Source organism: Oncorhynchus clarkii, chromosome 14 (assembly GCF_045791955.1).
Source record: "Oncorhynchus clarkii lewisi isolate Uvic-CL-2024 chromosome 14, UVic_Ocla_1.0, whole genome shotgun sequence".
Taxonomy (NCBI): domain Eukaryota; kingdom Metazoa; phylum Chordata; class Actinopteri; order Salmoniformes; family Salmonidae; genus Oncorhynchus; species Oncorhynchus clarkii.
The window spans coordinates 2,162,606-2,177,285 of NC_092160.1; the positions used below are offsets into that span (position 1 = coordinate 2,162,606).

At 39.8% G+C, this 14,680-nt stretch overlaps 2 protein-coding genes across 9 annotated transcripts in view; both read left to right on the plus strand.

The window, feature by feature from the left end:
• Positions 1-1,665: 1,665 nt before the first annotated feature.
• LOC139365904 (lysozyme g-like) lies at positions 1,666-3,023 on the plus strand. 3 transcript variants are annotated; one of them, XM_071102964.1, is made up of 5 exons: positions 1,666-1,729; positions 1,892-1,975; positions 2,117-2,313; positions 2,520-2,658; positions 2,779-3,023. In XM_071102964.1, the coding sequence occupies exons 1-5, from the start codon at positions 1,726-1,728 to the stop codon at positions 2,910-2,912; spliced, it is 558 nt and encodes a 185-aa protein (XP_070959065.1). In that variant the 5' UTR covers positions 1,666-1,725; the 3' UTR covers positions 2,913-3,023. The 3 variants fall into 3 exon arrangements, with proteins under 3 accessions (XP_070959065.1, XP_070959066.1, XP_070959064.1); XM_071102965.1 differs by having other exon boundaries at positions 1,671-1,729; positions 1,907-1,975; XM_071102963.1 differs by having other exon boundaries at positions 1,697-1,729; positions 1,853-1,975.
• A 3,000-nt stretch (positions 3,024-6,023) lies between these two features.
• Positions 6,024-14,680, plus strand: part of LOC139366118 (CRACD-like protein) — a 33,856-nt gene continuing 25,199 nt past the window's right edge. Inside the window, exon 1 of one of the 6 annotated variants that reach the window (XM_071103232.1) lies at positions 6,024-6,327. Coding sequence is in view for 2 of the 6 variants with exons in the window: in XM_071103234.1 (XP_070959335.1) it covers positions 11,602-11,636 (35 nt within the window). In the remaining 4 variants the exon portion in view is untranslated. Of the gene's footprint in view, positions 6,328-11,286; positions 11,637-14,680 lie in introns of those variants that run through there. The other 5 variants (XM_071103235.1, XM_071103234.1, XM_071103231.1 and 2 more) reach the window with 5 other exon arrangements.

Consider the following 14,680-nt stretch of genomic DNA (forward strand, 5'->3'; position numbering starts at 1 on the left):
GAAACCGGGCACCGCTCATCACCTGGCCAAAACCATTCCTACGGTGAAGCGTGGTCATGGCAGCATCATGTTGTGGGGATGTATTTCAGCAACAGAGACTGGGAGACTAGTCAGGATAAAGGGAAAGATGAATGGAGCAAAGTACAGAGAGAACCTTGAAAAAAACCTGCTCCAGAGCGCTCAGGGCCTCAGACTGGGGCGAAGGTTCACCTCCCAACAGGACCACGACCGTAAGCACACAGCCAAGACAATGCAGGAGTGGCTTCAGGACAAGCCTCTGAATATCTTTGAGTGGTCCAGTGAGAGCCTGGACTTGAACCAGATCGAACATCTTTAGAGAGACCTGAAAATAGCTGAGCAGCTAAAAAATAGTTGTTGCTTTGTCATTATGGTTTATTGTGTGTAGATTGATGAGGGGAAAAAATATTGAATCCTTTTTTAGAATAAGGCTGTAACGTAAGAAAATGTAGAAAAAGTGAAGGGGTCTGAATACTTCCGAATGCACTAAGAACTCAGTGCCACACACATCTACAACTCATCCATTGTGTTTGCTTCTCCTATTTATGTAAAATGCAGTTGGCTCCCCTCCATCCATTTCCCGGCAGCAACCTCACAACCAATGTTCCCTCTAATTTTCTTCAGCACTGAGCAAATGTCAGGTCTGCTGAGTGCAAACTTGAACGTTGTGAAAATTCTGTACACAGTTAAAATAGAGTTTTAACTGTGGCCAAGTAGACTACTGTAGCTATTTGATCATAATGTAGTCCTACAGTGCCAGTGTGGCCTACCATAAAAAAATAATGTAGAAAATGCATTCCATAACATTCTAACATGGAAATAGCTGCTCTATCATTCAGCCTACAGCAGCCAATGTGTGGTGTTCAATATAGGCCTACATTCCATGACATGTTTGAAAAACCTTGCAGGCCTTGACATGAACCTGTTTATCCACTTGTCCTTCAGACAAGGAGGTGACTGAAAAGTTGTGTTGTTTGATGCAAGAAAACACTTTACAAAATAAATGCATTATTATTCCCATACCATTATTAGGAGAATCAGACAAATTATGGTATCCTCTGCCTGTTGGCTACTTAGTTAATTCAAACCTGTGTCCAAACACAACACTGCCCCTTTAAAAAAAAGCTCTTTACCTGACTTGCTTTTCTAAGATGTCTACAAATGTAGATATTTTGTACTCTTGTATGAAGCAATCACTCCTCTTTTGCTGACTACAAATGATCTATAACTGGGCTAATAACTCACTAACCAGCAAAGGATATGAACAACATGTGCACACATGGCTACATGCCGCTCTTGCTATGATCTCAAAACAAGCGCATCTACTCACAACCTCATCTCTAAACACAGGCCAGTTCAAAGTAAATGGCACAGATCCATATAAGTCTATTGCAGTTCTGATTGGTTATAGTTATGTTGCACTGGTCTGTGTAGAGTATGGGCTGAGTCGTGCGCAATATAATCATACTGTATTCCGATGTCTATAATACTGCATTGATTCGATCACAATTGCTACAGTAAAGGGAAAAAGGGAAAACTTTAGAAAGTTGAGAAATTCAATCTCGTGCTTTTTCTGAGGGAGCTGATATTTCTTCTGCACTCTCCACGTCAGTCCGTCCCCACATTGCTCAACCACAACTATCACGTGCAATAGATCAGTCTGAGGAACTTTCATTTACAGGAAATCACCAAGCGAAAGACATCAACATGGGTGAGCTCTGTTCAACTGTATGATCATTTGTAATCATAAAACTATATTTATTTCACATAGATTATTTTAGAAGGGCACCAGCTAAAGTAATTTATGGTATCTGAATTTGTCTAATTCGGATAGGAGTTGGAATTGGTGGATTCATTACATTCTTGACTTTAGCCTCTTGTTTTGGAGACATTACAAAGGTTGACACCAGTGGGGCCTCAGAGATAACCGCTAGACAAGACAAGCTAACTGTCCAAGGTATGTGAGTGACAGGTATTCAGAACCTTCCAATAATCAATAATAATACATCCATCGACTCTATATAATTTTATAGGAAAGTAATGACATGCAAAGTTAATATTTTATATTTATTTTACTATCAATCCTAATCCTCTAAAGGGGTGGATGCCTCTCATAAACTGGCTGAGCATGACCTGGTGAGGATGAACAAGTACAAGAAGCTCATCACCAGGGTGGGGCAGAAGCATGGCCTGGACCCAGCTATCATCGCTGGCATCATCTCCAGAGAGTCCCGGGCTGGGGCAGTGCTGGACGATGGCTGGGGAGATCATGGAAATGGCTTTGGGCTCATGCAGGTTGGTTGGCAGTTGGTACAAGATTTGTTTACATGTATCGTTGATTGTGTGTGAGAAAGAGGAAGCAGAACTTACCAAGGGGATTTCTGTTGAAATCTGAGAAGTTTAATAGCTTCTTCCCCTTCCTCTTTTAGATTGTACTATAGGCTATTTTTATAATGCAATAGAAGTGGTGTGATTTATTTCAAAATATTTTATTTTCATAGGTTGACAAGCGCTACCACAAGATAGTGGGGACATGGGACAGTGAGGAGCATATCAGTCAAGGCAGTGAGATTCTCAAAGAGTTTATCCGAAGGATCCAGGCTAAATTCCCTGCTTGGCCCAAGGAGCACCAGCTGAAAGGTGCCGTATTGCTCATCCACCTTTTTACTCTGTAGTTTGATAGAAGGCGAGGAGTTACATGTTTGTTATGTATGCAAATGCATGGATACCATGGCAAAAACATATTGTACATATTTTCAGGGGGAATTTCAGCCTACAATGCTGGGGACAAAAATGTCCGCACCTATGAGCGAATGGACGTGGGCACCACTGGGGGTGACTATTCCAATGATGTTGTTGCCAGATCTCAATGGTTCAAAAGACAGGGTTATTGAAGACTCTCTTCATTATATTACTCCAGTCTTTGATTCTACCTATGGTGAAAATATTCAGTATGTGTTTTGGAATAAATCAAAGCAATAAATTACTTCTCTGAATAAATCAAATCAGTAAAATGTCTTCTATTTTCTGAATAAATCAAAGCAGTGAAATACATTGTATTTTCTAAATACATGAAATGAAATGTCATTGTGTGGTCACTGGTCAACATTACTGTTTATATTTTAAGCAAACATCCTCTAATGCAGTGGTTCCCAAACTTTTTATAGTCCAGTACCCCTTCAAACATTCAACCTCCAGCTGTGTACCCCCTCTAACACCAGGGTCAGCGCACTCTCAAATGTTGTTTTTTTGCCATCATTGTAAGCCTGCCACACACACACACTTATTTGATACATTTATTAAACATAAGAATGAGAGTGTGAGTTTTTAGCACAACCCGGATCGTGGGAAGTGACAAAGAGCTCTTATAGGACCAGGCCACAAATAATAATATAATAATAATAATCAATAATTTTGCACTTTATTTAACCATCTTACATTAAAACCCTTAATTATTCATCGAAAATGGTAAATAACTAACCACAGGTTAATGAGAAGGGTGTGCTTGAAAGGATGCACATAACTCTGCAATGTTGGGTTGTATTGGAGAGTCTCAGTCTTAAATCATTTTCCACACACAGTCTGCCTGTATTTCGTTTTCATGCTAGCGAGGGCCGAGAATCCACTCTTACATAGGTACGTGGTTGCAAAGGTCATCAGTGTCTTAACAGCGCGATTTGCCAAGGCAGGATAATCTGATAATCTGGCAGTGGCTTTTGATTAAATTCAATTTTCACAGAACCGCTTGTTGCAATTTCGATGAGGCTCTCTTGTTCAGATATCGGTAAGTGGACTGGCGGCAGGGAATGAAAGGGATAACAAATCCAGTTGTTTGTGTCAACCGTTTCGGGAAAGTACCGGCTTAATTGCGCACCCAACTCACTCAGGTGCTACGCTATATCACATTTGACACATTCCGTAAGCTTGAGTTCCTTTGCACACAAAAAAAAATCATACAATGATGGAAAGACCTGTGTTTTGTCCTTGTTAATGCAGACCTCAATTTTGTCCCGCACATTGAATATAATTGCAGAGAGAACCTGTAATCCTAGATTCAGATCACTCAGGCAAAAAAACAAACATCACCCAGATAGGCCAGTCGTGTGAGAAACTCGTCATCATGCAAGCGGTCAGACAAGTAAGCTTGTCTCTCAATTTAAAAAAAAAACATGTCAATACTTTGCCCCTTGATAACCAGCACACTTCTGTATGTTGTAAAAGCGTTACATAATGTCCAAAATGTCTTTCAAGCTGTTAGGCATTCCCTTGGTAGCAAGAGCCTCTCAGTGCATGATGCAGTGTACCCAAGTGGCTTCGGAAGCAACTGCTTGCACACGCTTTACCACTCCACTATTTCTTCCTGTCATTACATTTGCACCATCAGTACAGATACCAACACATCTTGACCACCAAAGTCCATTTGATCTCACAAAGCTGTCCAGTACTTAAAAAATATCCTCTCCTGTTGTCCTGGTTTCCAGTGGTTTGCAGAAGAGGATGTCTTCCTTAATTGACCCCCCATAAACGTAATGGACATATACCAGGAGCTGTGCCAGGCCCATCACACCTGTTGACTCATCCAGCTGTAACGCATAGAATTCACTTGCTTGTATGTGAAGCAGTAATTGTTACAAAACCATGTCACCGATGCATCGTGAAAGTGTTGTTTGATGAAGGCATTGTCTCAATCGTTTTTTGGCCTTTTCCCCCAGCATTGTCCCAGCCATATCCGCGGCAGCAGGAAGAATTAAGTCATCCACAATAGTATGGGGCTTGCCTGTTCTAGTCACTCGGTAGCTCACCATATAAGACGCTTCTAGACCCTTCTAATTAATTGTATATGTTGCTTTTATACATGTCTTACTACTCAAAAGTCATCTTAATTCTCGCTTTAAAAACTATTGTGGCCTGTTTTTCAAATTGGCATGTTTTGTTTCTAAATGTCTGCGCAATTGTGAAGGTTTAATCGAGTTGTGAGATAGTACTTTTGCACATATAACACACTATGGCTGAGGAAAGGCACTACTCCCAATGTAGTTCTCATCATATTTGTGCCTCTTCGATAGTCCAGCGTCCCTGTTTGCTGTTCAGTGCTTTCCCGGGTAAGGGGGCAGTAGCTCTTCGCCTGCTTCAGATTCACCATACTAGCTGGGCTAACAACAAATGTAGAATTACTGATGCTAGCATCTGATGTGCTTGAGGAAGCAGAACAACTTGTGTCGTCGACAGGTGTAGGTGTAGTACTGCTGGTAGTAGCAGTAGAGCTGGTATGTGTCTATGGACGCTGGTCTTACTTTCTTCTTTTTTTTTTACCATTTATCAATTTTCGAGCAAACGGAATAAGCAGCAGCTACGTTTGGCTACATACTGACCATTAGTGGAATTCCCATGAGAGAGTAACGGTTAATGTGATTGGATGTTCATTATTTGACTAGGCTAAGTACCAGTATTTATACTATGTTATTATTACGATGAACACTAGATGGTTTTATTTTATTTTTGGCATTGAAACGAGGCTACTCAGGCGAGAACAAAACCTCTCTCAAATGTATAGCAACGTTAGAAAATATAAATGGCCTGTTTGAAAATGAAGATTTGTTTTTTCTTCTATTTTTCACATTGTCATCTGGCGTACCCCAGACGGCATTGAGTCCGCCAGTTTGTGAATGAATACCTGTTCTAATACGTTAAAATAAAGCTACCACTAGAGAGCATTGCTGCCCACAGATTTCCCCCTCAATTCTCAAATTTACCCCCAAAAAGATTTGACTTTAATCTATGGACATAAAATGAAGGTATTTGACCAGAAAATCGTTTTGAAAGATACATGTTGTTACAGAAATTACAATGGAATTGAGCTATAACAGAAAGCCAATGGTGTATCATTGATCCGACTACTGTAGTTGTAAAATTAGTTTCATTATTTTAGGGGTTTTGGTCAAGGACAGCAATATTGTATCCAATCAGGTAGTTCATTTTTCAGAGGGATCAAAGTATCCTACACCATACACTGAGCATATAAAGCAAAGCATACCTAAATGGAGTTGTTACAAATACACCATCAATGTTAGCTTGGATTTAAAGTTGATCTTTATCTATAGATCTTTGAGAGCAACGTCTCAGTGAGTCAACTGGTGAACACAATTGTGTTACTTCCTCGCAGAGAAAGCATGCGCGGTACTCTAGTGCTTCTGAAGGCTAGTTGAAGAAAGACACGAAACTTCAATGTGCGAGATCTAATCACCGAAGTATTTTTGACTTCATTGATGGATGTCTGCATACTTTAAAATATAGCGCCTAACTCAGTTTGTAAGTATCACTTTCTTTCATGACGAATTTACATAGACATATTGTTTGATAAGATTCCAAATGGTTCGCACCAGTAGCTTTTTCTATGTTGCTTTTTGTGTTAGCAAAAAAAATGTTGGTGGCCTCCAACTTTTCTTGGAAGATGTTACCATAAACTGCTCTTCTTTATTACGGATACGACGTTGTTGAATTATACCTCTCACTTGAAGGAACTCCCACATAATCCGATGTGTTATCTTTAGCATAATGTGACTCATCCTCTTCTTGAATTGATTTTGGTTAAAAATATATTTTACTTATATTTAGTGTTTAAAGACAATTAGCTATTGCTTTCTTAAACATTTAGTCCGATGTTCAATGGCCTGCAGGCTATAATTGTCTTCTCTTTGACAACACAGAAGGATAATAGTGATTGTTTTTACACTTTTTTAATAGGCTGTGGTTAAGATAGTCAATATTTTGTCCACATCAGTTGCTTATTCCCAGCAGCTATCTGGTATGCTATGTGCATCAATAACTTTACATAATTCCTTATTTGATGCACATAAATCGATATACTTTATTTCCCTGGTTTGGTGCAGCCTAGAAAGGGGTTGACTTGAGCCAATGTGTGGAGTAAAAACAAAGGAAATTGTCAAATCTGTCTGCAGATGTTCCAGGCACCAAATGCATGAGCTCCAACCTGGAATTTTTCTTTATAAAGAAAATATCTATACCTATAGAATACCTAAATACTGTACCTATACGCATGTCAGCAGAACTGGGTGGCACTCTTATGGCAAATACATTGAAATTCCATCCTAGCGCTTTTAAAAAGTCATCTGTCCAGTTTTGTTATTACAAATATCTGCAAATTTTGAAGAAATATACCATTGTATATCTCTTTATAATGATGGAATTATATAGTGACATCAAAGGATAAACGTGCTCAAATTTAGTCTCCCTGTGCCCTTTGGATTATTATAGCAGATTATTGTACAAATTGAATGCAACAAATTTAATCTGAATTGTTCTTGACCATGAGTGTTTTTTTGTTTTTTTACAATAATGCATAGCATTATATCCAAGCATAATGTCACAAAGTCTAACAGTGGTTAGTATAGTGGTCACAGTTGTCCTTAGCCTTGTAAACCACACACAGCTGACCAGTAGGATAAACCAGATTGAGTCATAGCACTAATTACATGTTTTAAAATGGGCCAACTGCAAAATGAGGATACGGCGAAGAGCAAAACACTTAAATTAAAGTCACAATTACTTGATTATCGCCATGCAATTAAATCCTTGAGATACATTTCTTCTCGCATGCCCTCACCACCCACACATACTCTGCCACAAATGATTTGTAGTGTAAGAAATGCCTTATGAAAATGGTCCCAACTGTAGGTAAATGGCAGACTAGAGGGCCCTTTAGCATTTTTATCAAGCAGTAAAACCCAGCAGGATCCCTTTTCATGTGGAGAGTGTGAGAACAGAGTGGGTCATTTCAAGGGTCAGCCCTGAAAGGTTTCCAGCACCATGAGAAGATAACCAAAGGCAGGCAGAGAGGAGGACTGTGTTGTTTTTGCTGTACACACATCCCTGTCTATCTGTGACACATTCAGCCTCACCCTCACACCCAGCTAGGGGTGCTCCCTAGCTCAGCTCTGGGGTATAATTTTTGGGTTATTTACAGTTCTGCATACATGGCCTTAATTAGAGTTTGGGCCAGAGAGCTCGCTGCTCGCAGAAGATGTGTTCCAGATGTGAGCAGGAATTCCAAGCGCTTTGTAAAGAAAAGAAACAGAGCTCTGCAGGAGTTGACTAAAGAAACTTGAGTCAGAGCAAACTGTTGAGGGATTCGAAAGAACAGGGGAAAAGGGGCCTCTTGCTCAATCATGGGCACAGATTTAACTCGTCAGAATTCAGGTTTATATAAGTAACTATCTAGAGTTGAAAACAGAATGTTCTTTTACCCTACAGTATTTTGGTGAACCACAAAGTTTATGACAATCGGTGTGTTTTCAAGCACTGAGCACTCCTTACATTTGTTTTGCAAGTTCTCATAAATTAACTCCAATGTACATACTCTCCTTATCAGGGGGTTCTATACTTTCTCAGTTATGAGCCAAGCAAGCAAGAGATTCTGTAGGGCCAGTGAAAAAAAATGTTTCAGGAAATACCCCCAAAAAATTCAAGGAGGAAAACTGACCAACATTCCTCCTTTCTTTAAAAACCAGAGGGATATATGATAGATGTGTTTTTCAAATGAGTCCACATAGTTTGTATGAATGTAGATTTATCATGTGAGATTCTACACTGATGTAGTCTGTCTGGCTGTTTGAATACTAAGATGAAAGCTGCTTGTGATTGCAATTGGTGTACAGTAGACATCTTAAAAAGGCCCAATGCACTCAAAAACATGATTCTTCAGACCACTCCCTGACAGTGCTAGCAAAATTCGCTGTTTGCTAAGAAGCTGTTTTTGTTTTATTTTTGACCATTTTAATTTAAAAACAATCACAGTAATGTACTTAATTGTTAACCAGAAATAGTTTGATATTGAAATCATTGGACCTTTTTTTTTTTTTTTGGTTTTCTGGAAGTTTTGTATACTTTTTAGCAAGTACTCCCGAAAGTAGCGCCCAAGAAACAAAAAGAGACCCTATAAATTGTATACAACGTCGTGGCGAAATTGCTCTCGAGCCCCCTGCAGCGCACTGTCTCTTTGCTCACCCCGCAACCCCATTTGACAATGCTGTGACGATCTGATCCCGCCTCCCACTAACTTTGCAACCTCATTGTACATCATTCCACTTGACAATCAACATTTTCCTAATTGTTCGGTTGTGGCTAGTTTTGCAAGCAAGCGATTGTGATAATGTAATTTTATACAATGGAAAAGTTATAGGCCTACTTACAGGTAGCTGCCAAAATAAAGGAAACACCAACATAAAGCGTCATAATAGGCTGTTGGGCCTCCAGAACAGTTTCAAACCACCTACAAATAGCGTTTGACATTGTGGGGACTAAAAATTGCCACAGTTGGTCAAATGTTCCGATCCTCACAAGAAGAAAAAAAATAAATAGAGAAAAAAAAAAAAAAACACACTCGAGCTCCTTTCAGACCCCTCTTTCAAAATGACAGCGATCTCTTCTTCTAGCCATGGTAGCCAACATAATGGGCAACTGGGAAACTGGAAATTTTATACATGACCCTAAGCACGATGGGATGTTAATTGCTTAATTAACTCAGGAACAACACCCGTGTGGAAGCACCTGCTCTCATTTACACAAGTGTTTCCTTTATTTTGGCAGTTACCTATATATATTAGCGTCAAATGTCCTACTCCTTGAAAGTCATTAATTGGTTATATATAGCATTTGCTTACGTGATGAATGATGATCGCAGACAATCAACTGCAGTGTTTGATTATTACCCCACATCATGGAATATATGTGTGAACGTGTATAAGTACAAAAGGTGGACACGTTAAATTATTTTATTTGGATGGCTGGATGGTTGACACAACAGAAAGGTAGGCCGATATGTTCTTGTCTAAAAAGTGGGTAAAAGTTTGCTTTAATATGTGTGTTGTTGTGAATGGCGATCGGGATAAATAGATGGACCCACGCCTGGTAAAAAAAAAACTATTGTGAAGTACTGTATATTCCAAAATTCACCAGCGGCACCATTTAGGAGCTAAGGGTTGTCGGCACAGTGTTTATGATCAGACATGTATCTTCTAGTGTATTTGTGTGGCTATGATGTACAACGTTTTCTAGTTTGTAGAGAAATGAATTGAAAGAGAAATGCAGCTACTACCGAGGTTTTAATATCTAACTTCTCATTTCAGATGTTTTGTAACATCTGATGCATGGATTTGATCGACGCATTCAATGTATTTTTTGCTCTTGTAATGGTAAGCGCATGCAGCCACTCATCCCACTTGCCTCAGAGAGCGTGTTCATAACACGTGTAGGTCTCATACACTAAATGATGGCAGGATAGAATGTAAGGATTCGGTGCATTTGTCCACTGGGAGAGGACTGTAGATCATTTATGCATGTATGAGATTTTGATTTGATTTACACGTCGAGTCCAAAACGGGAGGTTTAAAAAATGAGGTAGTTTTCAAATCTCCGGAAAGTGTCTTTAACAGACTGATAATCATACCCCCCTCCCCCACCCCCCTCCTATTCCTTTGAAATGCCATTTAGTGGAGTAAAAGTTATTTGGGTAGAAGTGCTGTGATCACTGTCTGTGGCCACAGTCTTTTAATGTGTTTACACTTTTAGGTCGAGGGAAATGTTTCATTTTGAAAAGGAGCCTCCAAGGTCTGGAGTTAATTAAGAGTTTGAGTTGATTGTTTACATGAACACATTCTTTATTCCCAGGAAAATGGGCCACTTGGTTTGTTCCCAGCAAATCTGGCCATTTTGTATGGTTGAATGCTGATCGAGCTTTACCAAATCCTTTCCCGGTTCTCACATAGGGATGTTTATTTAGTTAACTTTCAGGCTCCCCTGACTTTGTGTGTAGTTGTTCAATTCACATGTGTATTGTTTTGCATGTTGGCATTCTGTAATAACATACTTATCTGAGAATTAGGCCTATTATCAAACCTGTTCATTAATAGCCCATATTGATTTTCTACTTAGTCATCCTTAGTCATATGACTTGACATCCCAACATGACTGACAAAGGTTGAACCTAGAGGTTGAGATTTAGACACCTGTTGACTCTGGCTCAATGGCAATGTGGCACTGTTTGTTGGGGTATTTTTGTTTTTCTGATGGGGGATGAGTGAGTTCCCAGCCAGGACAATCCCCACGACGCCCCTAGCTAATTATCAGAGACACGGGTCAGATCGGCTGGAAGTAAGCTGCCTGATTGAGACAATAGCTGCAGGCTGCCGCTCGGGATTAAGCTATGTAACGGGGAGGGAGTGGGAGGTGGATGGGGGTGGGAAGAGCAGCGTGGGGTGGGCTGTGAGTTCACACTCGTGTCCTCCCACTGTAGGCTAGTCACTGGGAGGGCAGGCAGCCTCCACTCAAAGATAGCACTGTGTCTTTATCTTTGTCTTGCCACCAGCTGCCCTTTCTGCTGTTCTGTCTTAATTCATGTGCATTAAGAAGGCGGGTGTTTGTGTAGTGGACTGGTGGCCTTCAACATTGCAGTTGGAGCATGCACAGGGACTTCCACGTGCCAGCACTCAGACAAGCTGCTAAAGGATGTACTAAAGAGCGAATCCGCTGCCATTTATTTTGCTTGAGCATTCCCATCTAGAAACCATGGCTGGATTTTACGGCTGTTTGCGGGGGAAGAAGTAAGTGTGCTCTGCTTTTCTGGTTAGATATATCAGACCCTGGCAGGATATCAAACATATCGATCGCCAGAGCATTTGTCTGAATGGAACATAATCATTGGTTGTACATGTGTGTCTTTAGATAAGGGCTATAATTATTTTACTAATCCTAATATTAGGACACAGTAGACCTGCATTGGTTTTGCAAGTCCTAGCATATGAATAAATGGTTCATTTGAAACTGTAGCGTGGACTGAATTGTGAATAATCTGTATATGGGCTGTTTGTTTGCAGTGTCAGAGAACGATCTCTCCCTTTATCCTAGTCGTCACTTGCTTCTACATCCACAAAGTCTTAAACCCTGCCTATTTGTAAAATGTGTCTTCTTAAAATTTTATTTTTAACCCTAAACTTAACCACACTGCTAACCGTATGCTTAACTTTAAATTCAGACCAAAGCTAATTTTTGTTTTCATGATATAGCCAGTTTTGACTTTGTGGCTGTAGAATCTAGTGGAACCCCTTTATCCTTCGGTCTCATGACATTTAAGACAATAAAAGCTTTATTGACCACTTGCTTAGTTCATTGAAAAAAAAATGAGAGCCAGACAGCCCTTTTGTTAACCTTGTGAACTGATTCACTTAACAGTAACTCTGCCTGAAAGGGATCAGTTATTCTCCCCCAGAGTGAGTAACTGACTGCCGCGGTTTATTCACATCCTTCCAACCCCACATCCCAAACACCCATTTCATGGTGTCAGCTGTCCCAACTAAGTTCCCCTTAGCAGCAGTCTGGCTAAGTACTGGCTTTCAGGTGACACCTTGTACACAAACTGACTTAGAAATGGAGACCATATACAGTATGGATACCAAGCACAGTAGAGTACACAACATACCATCCTAAAGTAAACAACTCGGCTAAGATGTTTGGGACACCTGCACCCTTTCACATGGTGCTCTTTTACGCAGTCTTCTCTGGACAGTTGATGCCTTCTTACCATTTCCAGATGGATCTGGTTTAATGCTAATACTCCCAAGTCAGTAAGAAGGGCTGTTTTTGAACTGTGCTATCACCTAATGTTTTTTCTTCTTCTCCCTGTTGGATTAACAAACTAGATTAATGCTTGTGCACACACAATGTCTTTCTTGCCGTACGCCTTGTAATTTGAGGCAGATGTGTAGGCTAACCCTTTTGTTGGCAGGCGTCTTATTGTGTGAATGCACCCTTGATGCAACTTGTAAATTCATGATACCCATTTCGTAGTCCGACTTGGTCACTCCTTTTAGTTTAGTACCGGAAGTAAAGAGAATTCCATGGTTTTGTGCCTCTGGTTCTAGACAAACATTAAGGTATGTGAGGTTTTACTCAACAGCTGAAATTACTTTGGTAAAGAAGAACTGTGCTGTGATGAGCTGACCAACCACTTTAGAAATACAGCCTCGTATGGGGGCTCCACCCATTTTTGAAAAGTGTTCACTCAACATAGCAAATAAAGTTGGGTTCAACCTCAATAAAATAGACAACACTTCCCTTCATGATATCCTAAAATTCCATCCATTGGAAATACTATAGTAGTTCTTCCTTCCAGGCAGCTTTGCCCTGCAGTAGCCTTGTTTGGAATGTCCTGGTTACTGTACTTCTCTTACTATGTTTTATTGGATATCCTGTTTGGTTGTTGTGGCCCTCTTGACATGATACAAACACAGTTCAGTTTTGTGGAATAGATGGTTTCCTGCCCAGGGCTGAAAATGGACGCTAGGAAAATGATTGGGATCCGTTTGCCCGCATTGCATTCAGTATGAACATTTTATGTTGAGCTACTGGCCTAGTACACACACCACTAACTTTACTTGCACACAATCTATATCTGTCCTCAGTACTCCACTGTCTGTGTATAATTTAGACTGCCAGAGAACTTTCTCACCAGTTGAAAGTAAAGTATAAACTACCAAACAAAACGCCCAGTGTCATTGCTTGGCACTACCATTCAGTAACTATATTCACATGGAGTATTTTATTTTTACCTTTAAAAAAAAAAAGAAAAAAAAAGGCATGAAGGCCTTGCAGTTTCAGGGGATTCTTGTGTTCAACATAAATGTGGAAATGTGTTGTAGCCCATCCCTAATTAAGATAATGTAATCAATTCTTTAACCCAGTTGATGGTTGGCACTGGTTCCACAGATGGATAACTCTATTACAGGTCCAAACCAGCCCCGAGTGATTGTTTTGTCCCACCCAAAGTTTTTTGCATAATAAAAATGGGACTTGTTTTTGGTCAAAGACTAAAATCACCAGGATTTTTGCAAAAAATCTGTTTTATTTCAGAACTCTGTTCAAGTTTTGACAAATAGGAACAATCATTGTGTAGATTTGCTCTAGACCATCCAAGTCTGATGGCGTGCATTAAAATAATAGCCCATTTGTGGAATAATACCTGAATATGCAAAGAATATTGCATATTTCTACCTTAGTGTACCTCATTTTGGGATGCATCACCATGAAGAGAATGACATTCATATCCATAATTATAAATTTGTGTAGTATGTTACCATGTGTAAATCCACTTCCTGTAGTTCAATAACCAAAATAGATTTTTTTTTCAAACTCACTGTGGCATGTCAAAGCTGACATCTTTGAATCTTAACTTGGAGCTGAGCTGAGATTTTACCGAAATTCTGTCACCAAACTTTACATCGGCACAGTTCTTCCAGTAAATGTGTTTTTGTCAAATATTCAGTGTACATACATTTTAAGTGAAAAATCTGAGACGCCGGGGCAATTCCACAGTAATGGAAAAGTAATCTATAAAAGGTCTACTCGTGAGGTTTTGCCGTCATGCTTTTGCATTATTTACATTTCACAAAGGCCTACCTGCAGTGAGTACTCCATTCATCTTGTATCAACCCCATTTCCAAAGAGATTCTCTTGTCCGGTTACCAAAGACCACTCCGCCTAACATAGTCAAATTATTCAGTCATGCAACACCACGTCAACGGTAGGCCTAGGCTATATCTTTCTTATTGAGAGTGACAAATTTAATTGAAATTACGTGGAAACAATGTTC